At 43.4% G+C, this 21,068-nt stretch overlaps 1 protein-coding gene across 1 annotated transcript in view; it reads left to right on the top strand.

The window, feature by feature from the left end:
* Positions 1–1,427: 1,427 nt before the first annotated feature.
* Positions 1,428–21,068, top strand: part of LOC309550083 (olfactory receptor 10C1-like) — a gene marked incomplete at both ends in the record, with an annotated part of 47,841 nt that continues 28,200 nt past the window's right edge. The window contains one exon of the mRNA XM_082250545.1: positions 1,428–2,333. Coding sequence (XP_082106671.1) covers positions 1,428–2,333 — 906 coding nt within the window. The remainder of the gene's footprint in view (positions 2,334–21,068) is intronic.

Raw genomic sequence — 21,068 nt, 5'->3', positions numbered from 1 at the left:
CACAAACCCAGCAAAGTTCAAAAAGAGGTGGGAGGTCTTCATCCCTGACTCGCCCCCTCCCCCGCCACATGGGATCGGAGATGCTTAGTGACTCAGTAACTTTCTTGCTTATGTTTTGCCCTTCTGCATTCCCCTTATGGTGTTAATGTGTTGATACTTTTGACAGGATAAATGGTACCGCCTAGACCATCCAGCCTCATTATAATAGTGACTCCATGCGCCACCCTGGTTAGCTCCCTCTTGTATGGCATAGCCAATTGATACGCCTATTTTTCTTCTCCCCCCCTCCCTCCCTCCCTCCCTCCCTCCTCTCTTCCCTGCCTTTCCCTGGTCTTTCTCAGCTCTAGACCCACTGATCCCCTTGGGGACGAGTCATTTGTAATAGTTGGTCTCCTTAGGACCAAAAGAAAATATATATTTTTGAGACTTGTAGGACAGTTTGAGTTATATTATTATGTGCCTATCCATACCTGTAGATCTTGGTTTTACATTTACTTGACAAATGCACTATCTCTTTGCTGTAATGTTATACAAGTTTCAATAAAACTTTGTTAAAAAAAATAAAAATAAAACAATAGTGTACCTCAATGTAAATCCATTGTCAATTGCGATGCCCGTTGACCTGAAAAATACAAAAAAAAACAAAAGCGCTCTGCCTCCTGGGACAGCCTCCTGCCAAATGCCTGCTCTGCACTTTGATATTTCTTATATAGATAGGGAGCGGGCCCACCTAGCTACATCACCATGTGGCCCCACTCCCTTCTGACTTCACAGACAGGTGCATGCTGGGCATGTGATGTTACAAGGGGCCACACCCCCTTTACCCATATAAGAAATGTCAAAGAGCAGAGACGGCCGACTCAGGAGGTGGAGCGTTTTTGTTTATTTTTCAGGTCAGCAAGTGGTGTGATTGACATTGGATTTGTATCAAGGGACACTATTTTTTTAATCTTTTTAATAAAGGATTTGTCAAAACATATCTCTTGTTTTTATTACTTTTTGACACCTTTTTGGTGAATGGGTACCCGATACTTATTCACATGGGGGGGCCAGGATCTTCCAGATTCTGATAAGCCCTCTGCCCACAGACCCCCACAACCACCGGCCATGGTTGTGGGGATGAGGCCCCAACAGAGCCCCCCCGCAACAGGCAAATGTTTGGCCCAAACTCATGCTTGGGCCAAACTGTTTGCCCATCCCTACTAGCAGGGAGGTCTAAATGTTTAGGAGAATAGTCTCCTTAGCATTAAAGGTTAATACTGTATTATTTTGACAAGCTTCACACTTTTGCCTTTCATATGTAACTAGTTTAACTAAAAGATCTTTCAGTAACCATGCACCAACAAATAAACATTTTCAATATTGCTATACATTTTATCACATTTTAATTGCATATACTCCTTTATCACAGATTTGGAACTGTTAATATGCGAACTGGAAACCAAAGCATTGTCTCAGAATTTATTCTTCTTGGACTTTCTGTGGACCCTTTGATACAAATTCTGCTGTTTTCCATTTTTCTGGCAGTCTACATGGCCACACTAGCCGGAAATGTACTTCTCATAGTCGCTGTGAAGACCGACAAACATTTGCACACCTCCATGTACTCCTTCTTGTCTAGTTTGTCTTTCATAGACATCTGCTACACCTCCACTGTTGTACCTAAGATGTTGGCGAACTTCCTTTCTGTGAAAAAGAGTATTTCATTTGCTGGCTGTGCCATACAGTTTTTCTTTTTCCTGTTTTTGGGAGAAACTGAATGCATCATTCTGGCCATGATGGCCTATGACCGTTATGTTGCCATCTGCAAACCTCTACAGTACAATATGATCATGAACACAATGGTTTGTTTGCAGATGATCAGCATGTCCTGGTTGACTGGCTGCTTAATTTCAGCTGTAGATACATATTTTACATTTCGCTTAACATATTGTGGTCCCAACACCATCAACCACTTTTTCTGTGAGGCTCCTTTACTGATACAGCTTTCTTGCAGTGATACCTCATCAGTCAACATACTAAAACTGGTTGGCATGACCATCTTGCTTTTTATCCCACTTTCACTCATTTTCATGTCATACCTTCGAATCATAATGACAATCATGACGATTCACTTGGGGAAGAACAAAGCATTTTCAACATGTATTTCCCACCTTGTGGTGGTGGCCATTTTCTATGGGACAGCCATATTCCTGTACATTAAACCTGAGCATTCAGTCCCTGAGAATGTAGACAAAATGGTGTCAGTATTTTACACAATGATAACTCCCATGCTGAACCCTTTAATCTATAGCCTAAGGAATAAAGATGTTCAAAGAGCCATGAGGAAGCTAGTAGGAGCTAAGTAAGATTTTACCACCCAAGTAGAGATGGCCACTTTGATTGAGAGGCCTGGATATTTCAGATGTCAGTTTGTTTGTCAGTCAGCTTGTCTTTGTATGTAAAATTTAAATTTGTCAGTAGCACCAAAACAAGTAAATATCTATAAAAAATACTGTATTTTCTGGCGTATAAGACTACTTTTGAACTTCAAAAAAATCCCCCAAAAATGGGAGGTCGTCTTATACGCCGAGTATAATATCTCCAAGGTAACCTAAGTATAAGTATTACCGGTAGATCATGTAATAGGGGGGGCGTATAAGACGAAAAATACGGTATGTTGCTTTTCTATTTCTAAATAAAGAATTGAACACCATAGAATAGAATCCTACTGTACATATTTATATAGCATTGAGCATTTCTATTTTCTTCTGTAAAAGTCCATTTTTGTTTAAACTTTTTTAGAAGTTGCATTTGCTGTTTGTTTCCCAGTTTGAGAGATTTCCCTTGGCTTCCTGAAAATTTGATAATTGTTACAGAAAACAGAAAGAGAAGGAAAACTCCAGTTCCTCCTGTATATTTGATAGTTGGTAGAATGAACAGAAAATCAGACAGCCATTTAAAACAATCTGATGAAGGAGGCCATATAACCTCTGGATTTTCTTGATGTCTTTTATTACTTTAGGGAAATTTCTTCTTTCTTCCTGTCCATGGTGTCAGAATAGGAATTTAATGAGGACTGATGGGAGATCACTTCACAATTAACAGAGTATTAAAAATATTCATCACCTGCATATTGAGACTTTTAGAGTTTCAATAGACATACAAATTACTTAAAATATGCTTTATTCCAAAATGTACTGTATCATTAATTGAACTAAATTACTGTATGAAAGGTAAGTGGAAGCCATCACTAACACATCCTGTAAATACTGTTTGAACAGCTAATGAATAAATTCATCACTTTCACGTTACAATTTGAAGGTTTTTCATATACAGTAATTATTATTCAATGCAATTGGTGTGTAGTTTCTTCAACAAGGTTTGCAATGAGCTTCATCAGGAAGATATGCTACATAATGAAGATCTATCATATAAAAAATCCCAAATGTAAACAATGACATACATAAATATATACACTTTATAAATATATTGTTAGCCACAATCATTTCACCACACTTACATGTTGTACCCACTGAAAGGGTCCCATGGGACATTACTAGTCACAAAGCCAGAATGGTCACCTACAGTACCAATAGGGAGCCAACGGTGTACCGCAAGGAAAGGGAGGAAAACACTTGACAACTCAGTAATATGGAAAAAGAATTACCAGGATGTACAAAACACTTTACAATGCAGGAGTTCAGAACCTTGAGGGATCTCATTCTGTTGTATGATGGGGGGCTACGGTTTATTTATCTTCCTCTCAATTGGGTACCCCCCCTGCAATTGGGTACCTCCCCCCCCTCCCTTCCTCCTTCTTTCCCTTCCTTTCCACTGCCTGGCAGTGGCATTGGATCACAAAAGACTCTTTAAATTAAAGTCACACAACTTTCCTTCCTTGATTACATGCCCAGCCATATGGGTTTTTTTTACCCTTAAACAACAAAATTGGCCTAAATTGCCTTCCAATTTATCACATAGGCAAATACATGCCTTGACCAAACTACAACAACACGCAGAACTAGTTATCAAACCCTCTGACAAGGGTGGTAACATTATCCTCATGACACATCAGCAATACCAGCTCGTGTGCTTACAAGTACTAGAGAACCGCACTTGGTATAAACCAATTACTTCTACCTCAGTAACAGAGTTAATTTCAGAGTTTCCGGCCCTATGTATCAATGCTTTTTGGGAGGGTTTAATTGACAAAGACACAATTGAACACCAAAATACCATGTACACCTACGTTTTACACCTTCCCTAAAACACACAAAAAATTCCATACACATTTCCAGGCTAACCAATTGTCTCAGGCATGGGTTCTCTGACAGAGAATGCCAGTAAGTTTCTGGGTGCATTTTTAATGCCCCACGTCCTGAGCCTCCCATTATTCATCTGTGATACCACTGATCTCACATAGAGGAGGTGTCCTGCTCGTGGCCATATATATATATATATATATATATAAGCTCTATATTCTAGTATCCCTCAAGAGCAGGGCTTCCAGATGGATGGATCTCTTCTAAAGGAACAGGACCAAACTACATGGGCTCTGAATGCCTTTCTCCTTAAATTGTTATACTTTATTCTACTCAATTTCAAGGTGTGACCATGGGCACATCCTGTGCCATGCCCTACGCCAACTTATATCTATGTGGCAGGGAGAAGATGATATTTACAAATTCAATTTTTTTACCATTTCTGTGCCAAATTTTATGTTGGCACAGATTTATTGACAATCTATTTTTGATATGGACGGGCCCTAAAGCTTTGTTAATGGACTTTATGAGATTACTCAATGTTGACAACTTTAATTTACATTTTAACTTTAACTTTGACCACAATCAAATTCCCTTCTTGGATTTATCTATCATCATTGACCTGAAGGGCCATATTAAAACTGATCTATATTGTAAACCCTCAATACTGGCAATACTTTATTACATGCGTCTAGTGCGCACTCCAAACCACTTTTTCGCAGCATCCTGTACCCTCAGTATTTGCAACTATGTCATAATTGTACAGATGAAAGGGATTTTAGACAGGCTAATGCCCTCCGTGAGCGACTTTTGGCGTGAGGTTACTCACGCACAAATTTGAGGAAAGATTTCAATAAAGCAATGCTGCACTCTAGAACCACCCTACTTTATGGGCCCCCAAACCCAAACAAGTTGACTGTGGGAGGCTGGGACTGCTTCCAAAGAAGAGGAATACAGCTCCTGGCCAGTGTAAACAGGAGCGGAAGGATCGATTTCCGATAGTACGCCCTCGGAAAGCTATTATGGTGGAGGAGGAAGAGGGCTGGGCTCAAAGTGAGGGTGTGATCTGTGAATTTTTGGGCTATGCGAAGTACCGCCGACCAGAAAGGGTGCAGTCAGCTGCATGACCAAAATATATGGAGAAGGGATCCCACCCCTTCCCCACAGTGCCAGCAGAGATCAGAACAGGAGAGGAACATCTTGTGCAGCCTGACCGGTGTATAGTACCACCTGGTCAGAAATTTATATCCAGCTTCTTGGTACTTAGAGCATGTGGAGGTTTTATAAGCAAAGAAGAAGATGCGGTCCAGACGTCACAAAAGAGGCCCCTGGCGGCAAGGATTGCAGGAAGTGAGCGAGTTGTATCTTTTGCCAAAATGACAGAGCATCAAAGGAACTATGCGAGTACAGTGTCTGTCTGGAGACCCATTGTCCCCGACAAATAAAATGTCTAGCTTGATAAAAGCCTTTAGCCTTCAGGGTGCGAAAACCAATATCATGCAAGCCCGGTGCAAATTCCGGATTATCAATCACAGAGAGCAGAGGAGAGGGTAGGGTAGCAAGCTGGCCATCCTGGCACAGCCGTCTGCCAAGAGACAGGGTGGCGCCTATCGTCAGGTGAGCTGTCACCAATCTCGGCAGGGGGAGTGTACCCCACAAAATAGATTCCGGGGGAGACTCCCCAGAGAGCCGTTCAATCTGCACCCATTGTTTCAAGGGCCCATGCCTATGCCAATCCAGAATCCTGGCTAGGTGACAGGCCGAGTAATACAGCGCCACGTCTGGGAAGGCCATGCCCCCACTCAGTTTGGGCATGCGCAGGACCTTTAGCGCTAGGCGGGGGGGGCCTGATTCAAAGGAGCTTTCGTAAGGTCCCATTTATCCTCCTAAGGAAGGCAGGAGGGGCGGCGATAGGGAGGGCCTGGAGCACATATAGAAGACGGGGCATGGCATTCACTTTGATAATGTTACAACACCCAAACCACGAAAACATAACTTTCTGCCACCCTTCTAAGTCCTTCCGGACGTGAGCAAGAAGAGGAGGGAAGTTGCATTCAAAGATTCATTCGGGACAGTTGGGGAGGGATATGCCCAAATACTTGATATGAGAGGAGCTCCACTTGAATGGAAAATCAGTCCTAAGGAGGGTAGATAAAGCAGATGGCATTGCGACTGTAAGAGCTTCGGATTTTTGTTGGTTTATTTTGTATGATGACAGGGCCTCATAAGCACAGAACTCCCTCATAAGATTAAGAAGAGAAATAAGTGGTTTGGTAAGGAAGAAAAGGAGGTTGTCCGCATACGCCGCCACCTTCGGTGCGAGCAATGGGGAGACCGATAGCCCCACGATGTCAGCATTGGCCTTGACCATCCTCAAAAAGGGCTCCAGTGTCAAGATGAAAATCAGAGGAGACAAAGGGCACCCCTGATGCGTCCCATTGGTAATCTCCAGGGGGCTGGAGAGCAAACCATTAATATTGATGCTCGCAGATGGTCGGGAATAAATCCACGACATCATACGATGTCCCAAGCCAACGTGTCCCAGGGTCTCCAGAAGGAATTGCCAATTCATCAGATTGAACGCCTTTTCGGTGTCCGTCGAGAGAAGCAGCATAGGAGTCGTCAGGGTGCATGCAAGATGGAGCAGGTCAATCGCCTTTGTTGTGTTGTCCCTAGCTTCACGGGAAGCTACAAATCCCACCTGATCGTCGTGTACCAGCTGCGGGATCAAAGGAGCCTGGCGCGATGCCAAAATTTTGCTGAAGAGCTTCAAATCAATATTAAGAAGCAAAATGGGTCGATAATTCTGGCATAGAAGAGGGTCCTTTCCTTCTTTCGCAATCACAGTGATGTGTGCTTGAAGCGAGACCCTTGGGAGATCCGCTCCCGTATCTGCCGCATTATATGCAGAGAGGAAGTGCGGAGAGAGAATATCTTCGAAGCACTTGTAATAAAAGAGAGAGTAGCCACCAGACTACCCCGTTGTGTCTCGTTTAATGCTCTAGAGAGTTTGGCTGGCTGAAGCGGCTCATCAAGTTTTTCAAGGGCGTCCAGGGGGAGGCTGGGAAGGCCTGAAGCACGAACATACTCTTGAATAGCAGGACAGGTTATTGTTTCATTTTAAGCATCATTAAAATCCCTGCTCCTTTAAAAATGATCCTTTCTAAAAAATAATTTTTGCATTGATGCATTTCCCCCAGGGCAGTACTCAGGCCCAGTGCTGTATCTTGGCCTAGGCCAACAAGGCCTAGGCCTAGGGCAGCACTTTGCAGGGGGGCAGCAAAAAAGCTGCACACCGCAATAAAAAAACAGCCTCCTCCCAGCTCCCACACGAAAAGGGTCCCCGCCGACTTGCGCAACACTTTTAGTTTAGTGCCAGTATTATGGGGCGAATTGGGCCAGAGGGCAGGGTCCAGGAGGCAAATCAGTCTGGCACCCCCATAAAGCAGTCACACTGCTACCTGACGGTATGATAGGCTGCACTAATGGGCACTGATAGGCAACACTGGTGGCCACTGATGGGGCTGTACTGATGGCCACTGATGAGGCCACACTGATGAGGCCGCACTGATGGGAAGTAATGAGACGGCACTGATGAGGCTGAACTTATGAGAACTGATAAGGCTATGCTGATAGGCACAGATAGACTGTAGTTGTGGTCTGTGGGTCATATTTAAATTAGGGGGTGCACAAACTTAGTCAGGCCTAGGGCAGCACAAAACCTAAATACACCACTGCTCAGGCCCCCATACTTTTTTTATGGCCAATAACTTTCATATAAGCCTTCAAAATGGTGACTTTTGATTTTTCATATTCGGGTCCTATATACTTTAATAGTGTTTGTGGCTCAGGCCAAATTTTTTCCCTCTTGGGGGGTTCTGGTATGAATCAAACAGGGGGGTGTTCAGCCCATCTCTACTAAACATTTCTAAATGTTCATTTGTTGTACTTTTGAAGATAAGGGTGGAGTTCCTCTTTAAAGTATATTTACACTTTTGAAGCCAAACTTTATTTGTTACATGTTCCCATTAACAGGAATAACGACTTTGACTTGGCCATTCTAACACCTGGATATGTTTATTTGTGAACCATTCCATTGTAGATTTTGCTTTATGTTTTGGATCATTGTCTTGTTGGAAGACAAATCTCCGTCCCAGTCTCAGGTCTTTTGCAGACTCCATCAGGTATTCTTCCAGAATGGTCCTGTATTTGGCACCATCCATCTTCCCATCAATTTTAACCATCTTCCCTGTCCCTGCCTAAGAAAAGCAGGCCCAAACCATGATGCTGCCACCACCATGTTTGACAGTGGGGATGGTGTGTTTAGGGTGATGAGTTTTGTTGCTTTTACGCCAAACATAACGTTTTGCATTGTTGCCAAAAAGTTTGATTTTGGTTTTATCTGACCAGAGCACCTTCTTCCACATGTTTGGTGTGTCTCCCAGGTGGCTTGTGGCAAACTTTAAACGACACTTTTTATGGATATCTTTAAGAAATGGCTTTCTTCTTGACACTCTTTAATAAAGGCCAGATTTGTGCAGTATACGACTGATTGTTGTCCTAGGGACAGAGTCTCCCACCTCAGCTGTAGATCTCTGCAGTTCATCCAGAGTGATCATGGGCCTCTTGGCTGCATCTCTGATCAGTCTTCTCCTTGTAAGAGCTGAAAGTTTAGAGGGACGGCCAGGTCTTCGTAGATTTGCAGTGGTCTGATACTCCTTCCATTTCAATATTATCGCTTGCACAGTTATCCTTGGGATGTTTAAAGCTTGGGAAATCTTTTTGTATCCAAATCTGGCTTTAAACTTCTCCACAACAGTATCTCGGACCTGCCTGGTGTATTCCTTGTTCTTCATGATGCTCTCTTCGCTTTAAACGGACCTCTGAGACTATCACAGTGCAGGTGCATTTATACGGAGACTTGATTACACACAGGTGGATTCTATTTATCATCATTAGTCATTTAGGTCAACATTGGATCATTCAGAGATCCTCACTGAACTTCTGGAGAGAGTTTGCTGCACTGAAAGTAAAGGGGCTGAATCATTTTGCACGCCCAATTTTTCAGTTTTTTATTTGTTAACAAAGTTTGAAATATCCAATAAAATGTGTTCCACTTCATGATTGTGCCCCACATGTTGTTTATTCTTCAAAAAAAAAAAAAAAATTACAGTTTTATATCTTTATGTTTGAAGCCTGAAATGTGGCAAGAGGTCGAAAAGTTCAAGGGGGCGAATACTTTCGCAATGCACTGTATATATATATATATATTTTTTTTTTTTTTTGTTTCTTTTTTTTTTTTTTTTTAGGTATGCTGTGTGAATGGGAACACATAAACATAGATGGGGGTTTTCTAAAATTTGACTGCAAAAGTGGAAATATGCATTGATGTACAAAGAAAGGGCCTTCATTCTCTTTTCTTCCTCAGGCCATGTTTGTGTACACACTTGGTTGCAGCTTCTAAAATAAACCAGATTTAATGGACATTTTAACCAAGGATGGCGGAAGTTTTCTATATTTAGTAATGCAAACAACATTTCTATAAGGAATCACTACATTCATTATTGCTGCGCTTGTAAAACCATGATGTGTATACAAACATTGCCTATCTGTATTAAGAAAACAATCAGGCCCTTGGGATAATTATGGATAATCATGCCTCAATAGAGTGAAAACAAAATATCATGTGAAGGTTATATGAATAATTATAAAGTCCGGGAATTAAGCAATACTCAAGGGGACTTTAATACTGTGTTGATTTTATTTTATGATAGGCATTGTATGTAGGCAATGGGAAATACATTATAGGAAAAAGCTTGTTGGTGCCAATAATAAAGTGAGGAGGAGGAGGAAGATGGGTTGTAACCTTGAAATTTCAATATAACAATGATAACTGAACAGCAGCTGCTACCAATAGTCTTTAATTTTAGGTTGGTGTTAAACTGTAGGACACCTACTAAGGTCCAGGGCCAGGTTTACACTTCTTGCTCCCTGGGCACATTATCTTGCACTGACCCCCCTCCTGTTCCAAACTGCCTAGCCTATGTATTAGATGTCATTGCCACACAAAGCACACTGGGGCTGTGAACACAAAGGCTGAAAGAAACAATTTTGCCTATTCTACATCAGTAAACCTGGAAGCAACGACATTAAGAGTAGGCATATTGGTGTTGGTTTACTAAAGACAAATAGCACTTTGCAAGGGAAGTTGCACTGTGCAAGGGAATATTCTCCAGAGTTTAGTAAATGTGGGGAAGTTCTGATGATTTCCATCACTTAGTCATTTTTTTTTTTTTTACGTACTATATACCTTACAATTGAATGGGTATTCTCTGCAAAGTGAAATTTCACCACATTCACCATGCTCTTAAAAAAATGTCTTTGCCCATGCAAAGTGCACAGCCCCACTGTCACCCATTGTACTAACCATTTGTATCTAAATTTATAGGGCCAGACTTGGTGAAATACAGTATACCTGAACAATACGATATTTCAGGAAAAAAAAAAAAGAAATAACTGTACAGAGGACATAAAACACTGAAGATGTGACTGAATTGCACTGGCAGCCAGAGAGGCAGCCTAGAATCTGTTATTCATGGTAATTATTCTGGATATAGTGTAAACTTTGCAGCACTATCATAGCTCTCTACTTACACGTGAATATACTGGACAATAGTTAGTTCATACTACTTCAACACGAATATAACATATATATATATATATATATATATATACTATATATATATATATATATCCAGGGTTACCGCTAGCAACAGCAGCACAGTTAGGCATATTCTCCAAGTGTGAGCACGGAGACAAGAATCATTCCAGTACCTTTGGGTTTTTAGGTTTATTAAGAACTTGGATGGGAGATGGCGTGAGTGGGATACTCTTCTGGCTCAACTATGCAAGATATTAGGGGGACAACTGAAAAAATGCCCGCTGACGCTGACTTGACGCTGGCTGAATGCCTTTCAAAGCTGGTTGGCGCTAATGAACGCTGACTTGCGGTCTGTTTGCACTGAACTGACTCCTGTCACTTTCTAGTGGCACAAAGTCCTTGTAGAAGCTCCCTTAACTCTTTCCTGTGAGGTAGCTACTTCTACATCTGCTGCAACGCTTAACACTTCAGGGCCCGCACCAACGCCCTCTTTACACACACACTTCTCTTCAGGGTTTAGACTCAGGCACCCCCTTTCTAAGTTTCCTCCTGGTTAGCTGGCTCCTGGATCACTCTGACCTTCTGGTTCCCTATCCTAGGCAGACCCCTGGGCAGTTTACAGTACTCACGACACTGCTTTCCTGGAAACTTCTGCCCCAGCAGCTCCACTCGGTTCACAGCACACTGGATGCCTCTCTGCAGCTCAGCTAAACCTTCTGTCCTCTAGGCCAACCACCAAGGACACCTTTCCTGACACTGACAGGAGGAGAGACAGCCTTCACCCTCCTCCTGGGACTCTGCTTCCCACCAAAGACCCCCTGTCATGTGTTCCCTCCGACTTATATCCCCTCCCAGGATGCACTGCAGCAGATTCTGCCCTCTGGGGTAGATACAAGCCCTGGTATGCTATTGGTCAGATTTCCTCCACTGTCCAATGAGAGCCCTCATTGGACACAGTGGAGAGACTCCCAAAGCTCAACAGGCACACCTGGAAACACATGACAGCCTAGCTGAACAAATAGGCCCCCCTGCTAAGCAGACAGGGCTTCCCTTATGGTTTTCCTAGCACCTACCTCGGAGGGTGCTACTAATATATATATATATATCTATACACTGAACAAAATTATAAATGCAACACTCTTGTTTTTGCCCCCATTTTTCATGAGCTGAACTCAAAGATCTAAGACCTTTTCTATGTACTCATAAGGCCTATTTCTCTCAAATGTTGTTCACAAATCTGTCTAAATCTGTGTTAGTGAGCACTTCTCCTTTGCCGAGATAATCCATCCACCTTACAGGTGTGGCATATCAAGATGCTGATTATTGCACAGGTGTGCCTTTGGCTGGCCACAATAAAAGGCCACTCTAAAATGTGCAGTTTTTACTGTATTGGGAGGGGGGGGGGGAGTATCTGGTGTGATCATCATTTGCCTCACACAGTGCAACACATCTCCTTTGCAGTTGATCAGGTTGTTGATTGTGGCCTGTGTAATGTTGGTCCACTCCTCTTTAATGGCTGTGCGAAGTTGCTGGATATTGGCAGGACCTGGAACACGCTGTCATATACGCCGATCCAGAGCATCCCAAACATGCTCAATGGGTGACATGTCCCGTGAGTATGCTGGCCATGCAAGAACTGGGATGGTTTCGGCTTTCAGGAATTGTGTACACATCCTTGCAACATGGGGCCATGCATTATCATGCTGCAACATGAAGTGATGGTCGTCGATGAATGGCACAACAATGGGCCTCAGGATCTCGTCACGGTATCTCTGTGCATTTAAAATGCCTTCAATAAAATGCACCTGTGTTTGTTTGTCCATAACATACACCTGCCCATACCATAACCTCACCTCCACCATGGGCCACTCAATCCACAACGTTGACATCAGCAAACCACTCACCCACACAACGCCATACACGATGTCTGCCATCTGCTCTGTACAGTCAAAGAAATCACCTCTCCAAAATGCCAGACGCAATCGAATGTGAGCATTTGCCCACTCAAGTCGGTTACGATGCTGAACTGCAGTCAGGTCGAGACCACAATGAGGACGACAAGCATGCAGATGAGCTTCCCTGAGATGGTTTCTGACAGTTTGTGCTGAGATTCTTTAGTTATGCAAGCCAATTGTTGCAGCAACTGTCCGGGTGACTGGTCTCAGACAATCTTGGAGGTGAAGATGCTGGATGTGGAGGTCCTGGGCTGGTGTGGTTACACGTGGTCTGCAGTTGTGAGGCTGGTTGGATGTACTGCCAAATTCTCTGAAACGACTTTGGAGACGGCTTATGGTATAGAAATGAACATTCAATTCACGGGGAACAGATCTGGTGGACATTCCTGCAGTCAGCATGTCAATTGCATGCCCCCTCAAAACTTGAGACATCTGTGGCATTGTGCTGTGTGATAAAACTGCACATTTTAGAGTGGCCTTTTATTGTTACCAGCCTAAGGCACACCTGTGCAATAATCGTGTCTAATCTGCATCTTTATATGCCACACCTGTGAGGTGGATGAATTATCTCGGCAAAGGAGAAGTACTCACTAACACAGATTTAGACAGATTTGTGAACAATATTTGAGAGAAATAGGCCTTTTGTGTACATAGAAAAGGTCTTAGATCTTTGAGTTCAGCTCATGAAAAATGGTGGTCAAAAACAAAAGTGTTGCTTTGTATAATTTTGTTCAGTACAGATACAGTATCTCCAGAGATGTATAGTAACTAAGTAGAACTACTTAAGTACTGTACTTAAGTACCGAAATGCGGTATCTGTACTTTCCTGGAGTAGAATTTTTTTCTCCTACTTCTATTTTTCACTTCACTACATTTTTTCGATAAATTTCGATACTTCTACTCCGATATTTTCTTTTTGTGCTGCATCGTTACTCGTTACTTTTCTCTGCCTTTCCCTTTTTTGTTTGGTTTCCCTCCTTACTGCTCTCTCCTACTCTTTCAATTATCCTCCCTATTCTGCCTTCCCCCTCCCCTCCCCTTTTCTATAGGAAGGCAAAGGTAAAGATACCCCCCTTTTTCATGGGTACCTGGTCTCTGGCCATTTGGGTAGCGTTGTTCCGCTCCAGGCTTCCGCTGGGCCGGCGTGGAGTGCTCCCACATGCGCCTCTCGGCGCTCTGACATGTGTGGCGGCCTTCGGCCACTCCGCTCCTCCCCTCCTTGTCTCCATTCGCTGACGTCTCAGCGCTGGGAGGCGGGGATTCCGGCGGCCGCGCAGTAGAGGCACGTGCGCATGCGCAGTGAGATCGAGGCACTGGCTGCCATCGTGGTTAAGGGAAACATGGGGGGGGTCTCTGATGTAAGGGGGCTCTGTGTGGGGGGTCTCTGATGTAAGAGGGGTCTCTGATGTAAGGGGGGCTCTGTGTGGGAGGGCTCTGATGTAAGGGGAGCTCTGTGTGGAGGGGCTCTGATGTAGGGGGAGCTCTGTGGGGGGCTCTATGGGGGGGCTCTGATGTAAGGGGGCTCTGTGGGGATGGTCTCTGATGTAAGGGGGCTCTGTGTTGGGGTCTCTGGATGTAAGGGGGGCTTTGTGTGAGGGGTCTCTAAAGTAAGGGGGCTTTGTGTGGGGGGTCTCTGATGTAAGGGGGGCTCTGTGTGGGGGGTCTCTGATGTAAAGGGGGCTTTGTGTGGGGGGTCTTTGATGTAAGGGGGCTCTGTGTGGGGGGTCTCTGATGTGTGGGGGGCCTTTGATGTAAGGGGGCGCTGTGTGGGGGGTCTTTGATTTAAGGGGGCTCTGTGTGGGGGGTCTCTGATGTAAGGGGGCTCTGTGTGGGGGTCTCTGATGTAAGGGGTCTCTGTGTGGGGGGTCTCTGATGTGTGGGGGTCTCTGATGTAAGGGGGCTCTGTATGGGGAGGGGGGTCTCTGATGTAAGGGGGACTCTGTGTGGGAGGGCTCTGATGTAAAGGGAGCTCTGTGTGGAGGGGCTCTGATGTAAGGGGAGCTCTGTGGGGGGCTCTATGGGGGGGCTCTGATGTAAGGGGGGCTCTGTGGGGATGGACTCTGATGTAAGGGGGCTCTGTGTTGGGGTCTCTGATGTAAGGGGGGCTTTGTGTGAGGGGTCTCTAAAGTAAGGGGGCTTTGTGTGGGGATGGTCTCTGATGTAATGGGGCTCTGTGTTGGGGTCTCTGATGTAAGGGGGGCTTTGTGTGGGGGGCTCTGATGTAAGGGGGCTCTGTGGGGGGTCTCTGATGTAAGGGGAGCTCTGTTTGGGGGGTCTCTGATGTAAAGGGGGCTCTGTATGGGGGTCTCTGATGTAAGGGGGCTCTGTGTGGGGGGTCTTTGATGTAAGGGGGGCTCTGTGTGGGGGGTCTCTGATGTAAAGGGGGCTCTTTGTGGGGGCTGGGGGGTCTCTGCTGTAAGAATGCTCTGTGTGGGGGGTCTCTGATGTAAGTGGGGCCTCTGTGGGGGTTTCTGTTGTAAGGGGGCTCCGTTGGGGGGTTTCTGTTGTAAGGGGGGCTCCGTTGGGGGGTCTCTGATGTAAGGGGGGTCTCTAATGTAAGGGGGGCTAAGTTTGTAGTGATCATAAAAAAGAAAAGTCAAATGAAGTGCAAAAAAGTGCAAGAAAAAATGAAGGCGCTGGTGGGGGCGCCACAGGATCAGCTCGCACAGGGCGCTTGACCACCTAAGGCCGGCCCTGGTTGGGAGGTTCTTTCCCATTAACAGCAGATATGAAATTATATTCATCTTGTTTTGTCACATATATATTTGAAGATTCACAATATTTTGAACTTTTTATTGACTTAGATTTCATACACTCTTCCTTTATTTCATTATTGGAATATATTGTTGTATATCACATTGGTTTATATATGATTTTGCGCACCAATAAGCTGTGGAGAAAAAAAAACATGCAGGGAAGAGAAGGAGGGATGCTTTAAAAGGGGAAGGGAGGGACATACTTTATCTGTTTTTTGTTTACAAAAAGTTACAGCCTAAGGAATTGTGATTGTCCTTTAGGTTAATCATTTGAATAAATCATTTGAAATAAATTCAAATAATAAAAAACAATATGATGTTCAAACTTTTGACTTCTTTCTTTAATAACTACATAACACAGTACTTCTACTTCTACTTTCAGTACTTGAGTAGAATTTTTTTTTCAAAACTACTGGTACTTTTTACTTTTAGTACTTAAAGCGGAGTTCCACCCTAAATTTATACTTACCTCCATCTTCTCGCTCCGCGTCACCTGAAAAACAAATGGATAATCGCAATTTTTTTTTTTTTTTACTTACCTTGTAGAGAAAATATACTCACCTTACTTCCTTCTTCCTCCCCTCGGTGGCCACGGCGATTCGTCACTTCCTGGCTTTTGCAATGATTCCTGGGAGCTGAACGTCATCGCTCCCAGGAATCAATGCACTGCACCGGCCCCGACGTCAGTTCCGGGGCGCGCGTGTCATTCCTTTCTAAACAGCTTCTGGGCATGCCCAGAAGCTGTGGAGGGATGACGCGCGCGCACCGGAAGTGACGTCGGGGCCCGTGCAGTGCATCGTGGGACCGAAGAAGAAGGAAGAGGACGGAAGAGGACGCGGAAGAGGATCGCGCTGGCTTCAAGCTGCCCACACCTGAGATGGCAGCGCTGGACAAGACATTTTCAAGGTAAGTATTTCTCCCAAAAGGTAAGTGCAACCTGGGACAGATCAGAGGCTATCCATTGTGGAATGTGCTAGCCCTGACTGTCCCGGGGGTATTTTTATTAAAAAATGTATAACCAGGGTGGAACTCCGCTTTAAGTAGCATTTTTTTTTGAAAAAACTACTTGCAATACTTAAGTAAAAAAAATGTTGAATACTTTAGCACTTCCACTTAAGTAACTTTTTGATCGAGCACTTGTACTTTTACTTAAGTAGAAATTTCGAGTACTTTATACAAGTCTGAGTATCTCACAAAAGAGAGTACACCCCTCATATTTTTGTAAATATTTTATTATACTTTTTCATGTGACAATACTAAAGAAATTACACTTTGCTACAATGTAAAGTGGTGAGTGTACAGCTTGTATAACAGTGTAAATTTGCTGTCCCCTCAAAATAACTCAACATACAGTTATTAATGTCAAAACCACTGGCAACAAAAGTGAGTACACCCCTAAGTGACAATGTCCAAATTGGGGCCAATTAGCCATTTTCCCTCCCTGGTGTCATGTGACTCGATAGTGTTACAAGGTCTCAGGTGTGAATGGGACACAGGTGTGTTAAATTTGGTGTTATCGCTCTCACTCTCTCATACTGGTCACTGATGGGCACTGATGGATACTAAAGGTCAGCACTGATGGGCAATAAAAGGCAGCACTGATTGGCATCACTGATGGGCACAGATTGGCCTTACTGATGGGCACAGACTGGTGTCATTGATGGGCACAGACTGGTGTCACTGATGAGTAAAGAGTGGCATCACTGATGGGCACTGTTGGGGCTGATTACCTTTTCCTTACTCCCCAGTGAGGAGATGTCACTGATTGGCTCTCCTCCCCTCACACTCTGTCAGTGGGAGGTAAGGAGAGCCAATAAATGGCATCTCCTTGTTAACATGTGATCGGCCGTGATTGGAAACAGCTGATCACATGGGTAAAGAGCCACGTTTGCGGCTCTTTGCCGTGATTAGGGCCGCACGGTGTCCCAGGGACATGGCCCGCCCGCAATCATAATACTGCCTTCCCCCCGCAGTTGCGCGATTGCGGCTAGACTGGCCGCCATCATATGACCTCGTCTCACAGAGCAAGACCTGCCTCATTACGCCATCATTTGTCTATATGGGGGCATGAGGTGGTTAAGGACACCTGCCGTGTAGTGTGATCCAAAGCCTGGTCAGTAGTGAGATCACACTATGTGACAGGTGTCTAAACCATGATTTGCAGTCAATGCTGAAATGAGTGCATGTAGATGTGAAATAGCTGGAAGAGGCTGGAGGTATTAAACAACACTGAGATGGTTAAAGAACAAGAAGATAATATGTGAATACAGTATTTTATGATAATAATTGGCAATTGTTTAGGATACACAGTGCACAGAGCAAACTAAATGTCATCCAGTTAGGTTTACATCTACTTTAAAATAAACCAGCACTGAGAGAAACACAAAGGGCTGCCATTGGTAATCATGATCTTAAATTGTTAGTTACTTGTTTACTGTGCTGTTGCAATAGTTTAAATTCTTTCTAAATCATTGACGTCATACCAAGGATTTTGTTAAAGCGGAGTTCCGGGCACAAAAACAATATTTTTTTTTTTGTGCCCCTCCGCTAGGTAGACCTGACCTGAAAAGGAATTGGATAGTTATTTTTTTTTTGTTCACTCACCTTTTAATTGAAGATCGTAAATACTCACCTCACAGTACTTCCTCCCTCGGAGCCGCGGCTCTCCCCGTCACTTCCTGTCTCGCTATGATTCCTGGGAGATAAACGTCATAGCTCCCAGGAATCAATGCGACGGCACCGGCCCCGCTCGTCATTTCCGGGCGACGCCGTATTCCCCTGCTAAAAAGCTTCTGGGCATGCCCAGAAGCTGTTTAGGAATGCGGCGCCGCACCGGAAGTGACGAGAGGGGCCGGTGCAGGCGCATTCTGGGACAAGAAGACGCGGAAGAAGACACAGAAGAGGACCGCGCCGGCTTCAGCTGCCCACAAGAGAGATGGAAACGCTGTGGAAGAAATTTTATAAGTAAGTATTTCTTCTAAAAGGTAAGTGCGAACCGGGACAGATCAGAGGCTAGCCATTGTGGAATGTGCTAGCCCTGACTGTCCCGAGGGTATGCTTATTGAAAATTGACTTCTGTGCCCGGAACTCTGCTTTAATAATATAGCATGGTCCAGCACCAATCTTAGCCTGTAATTGGGGGACACACTGGACACCTTTGCTGCCAATGTGCTATGTGCTGGGTGTCCAGTGTGCTCTTGTGCCTTTAAGGAGGTTTGTGCTACCTCCAGGTTCACCTGCCCCTTATCTATCCATTAGAATGCATGTGGAGACTCTAATAAATTTAGAAGGGTTAAGACTGCAGGTAATAATGGGTGCCTTGAAGGGGCCTTGCAGCTTATGCATGTGTTTGCAAATGTGTGCTAACTAAACCCCTGTTTTTAACGCATACTGTGGGACAGGTTAATTCGGTTGGTAAGCAGACTGGTTGGTGAGTTGAGCTGGGAATTTTCTCTGGTTTTGTTTTTTATGCGTTTGCCCTTCCATGTGCTCCTTGCTGTGAAGGCCAAATATAGGTAGGGGCAGGGGTCATTTCTTTGTTATGATGGAGTAACAACACACTAATGAAACTATATGATCTCCCCTCTGTTAGCTTCTAGTGCTACTATTTTACCTTATCTAAATATTATATTACCTCTTACCTCAATTCAGCATTCTCAGAGACAGCGCGGGGAGTGCTATACACAGACAGATTACATTATAATCAAGGTCGGTACAAGGCTCAACTTTTATTTCCATGTTTCCTCTGTTTTTAGGGTTTATAGCAATAACACGATACAGGATATGACAAGAAATAAGGGTATAACTTAATTATATGATAGTTCTATATAAGGACACCGTCAACATAATGGGGTGTGTTTGTATTTTATATTTACATATCTAAACCCTTCCCATAAATGTTCTTATGAACTTATTGTGTTCTTGTTCCTAATGATTTACAACTTGAGGCAGGTATATCGACTGGACTACACACACCAGGCTCACTCTGCCTTATAGTGCAGGAGCTGGTGACCCTTACCTTATATCATGAGAACTTTATACTGAATCCATCTGCCTCATATCTACACTGGACCTTATTGGGTTTGAGCACCTAGCTATATCTAAGTCACTACTAGGTGTATTTGCAGAACCCGAATAAAATATGCCAATACAAGGCTATTGTATGATGCCCATACTGCAGATTAAGTGACTACTTAACTCCTGATAGTATAAGTGGGAGGATTCCTTAACATAAATATAAGCATGTGGAGATGCACTTCCACACCTGAGGACTTCTAGATCAGTGTGATATTCTGCTGTCATCACCGCTGCAGTTTTATTTTGTGAATAAACTTTATTCAGTGGTCCGTCTGTACACTTTGCGCACTTTGGTTCTATACACAGTGGGAAATACCGGTCTTTTCTGGTCTCTCTAGCCCTGAGGAAAGCCCTATGTGAAACGCGTTGGCTTGCTGGAACCCCCAGACCGTTTTCCATCAGAGACCCTCTAACATCTGATTTTAGTATCGGCATTCCCTTAAGGGAATGTATTTCTGCACATGTGTTTTTTGTTTTTTCTTGTATATGTGTATGGGATTTTTTGTCCTTGTATGTACATGTTTTTAATAAGTGTTCAATAAAGATGCATTTTTTATAATTATGTGTGATTCATTATCCTCCTCCTCCCAATCGGCCTAGAAAGCCCCATATTTACTGTCTTTTTTTCCTATAATGATATTACAAATAATTGTGGTTAAGCCAAACCAGCCACACTTCCCTATTTTCTATGCAAGCCATTAAGCTTTAAAGTAGTTCCATAAAGCATTGCAAATACATGTAAATGATTAACTTCTGCATAAATTCCATATTCAGAGAGATCAATTTCCTATCACCATCCATTAGGCATGTTCGTTCAACACATTCAACACAAAGCAATACAGCCCTAGTTAGCTAGAAGTGTTTCATCCCGCTTTGCCAGGCTTAGTGGTATTTTGAAAAAGGCAAACAAAAAGCTAAAAGGAAAGTCTTATTTGGGTGCTTATAAAATCTTTATGTAACTATACTGTACATTTAATCATTTTTAATGAACAAACTTTATCAATAGACTAATTTTCTCTCTTATATCCACCTGCAATTCAGCTAAAAAAAAGTTATTGTTTTTTGAAACATTTGTAAACTATGTGTTTAGCATAAAAAAAAAAAAAAAATGTGTAACAATTTCCAATTAAAATACTTTCAATTATAGGTCCTACCACTGAACTATAATCATATTGTATGCTAACTTAAAGGAGCAGTGCTAAGACTCCTTCCAGCCAGTATTAATTTCGTAAATGAAAATAATTACGTTATAATTTTCATCAGCTTTTCCAGTGACCAAAACAAATTTTTTTTTCAATTGACGAAAACTATGATGAAAATCAATTTTCGGAATCTAACGCAAAAACAACAAAGGGACGGGACGTTTTACTTATAA

The sequence above is a fragment of the Pelophylax lessonae genome (assembly GCF_965119305.1).
Source record: "Pelophylax lessonae genome assembly, chromosome: 3".
NCBI lineage: Eukaryota > Metazoa > Chordata > Amphibia > Anura > Ranidae > Pelophylax > Pelophylax lessonae.
This window is presented reverse-complemented; position numbering and strand designations above follow the sequence as displayed.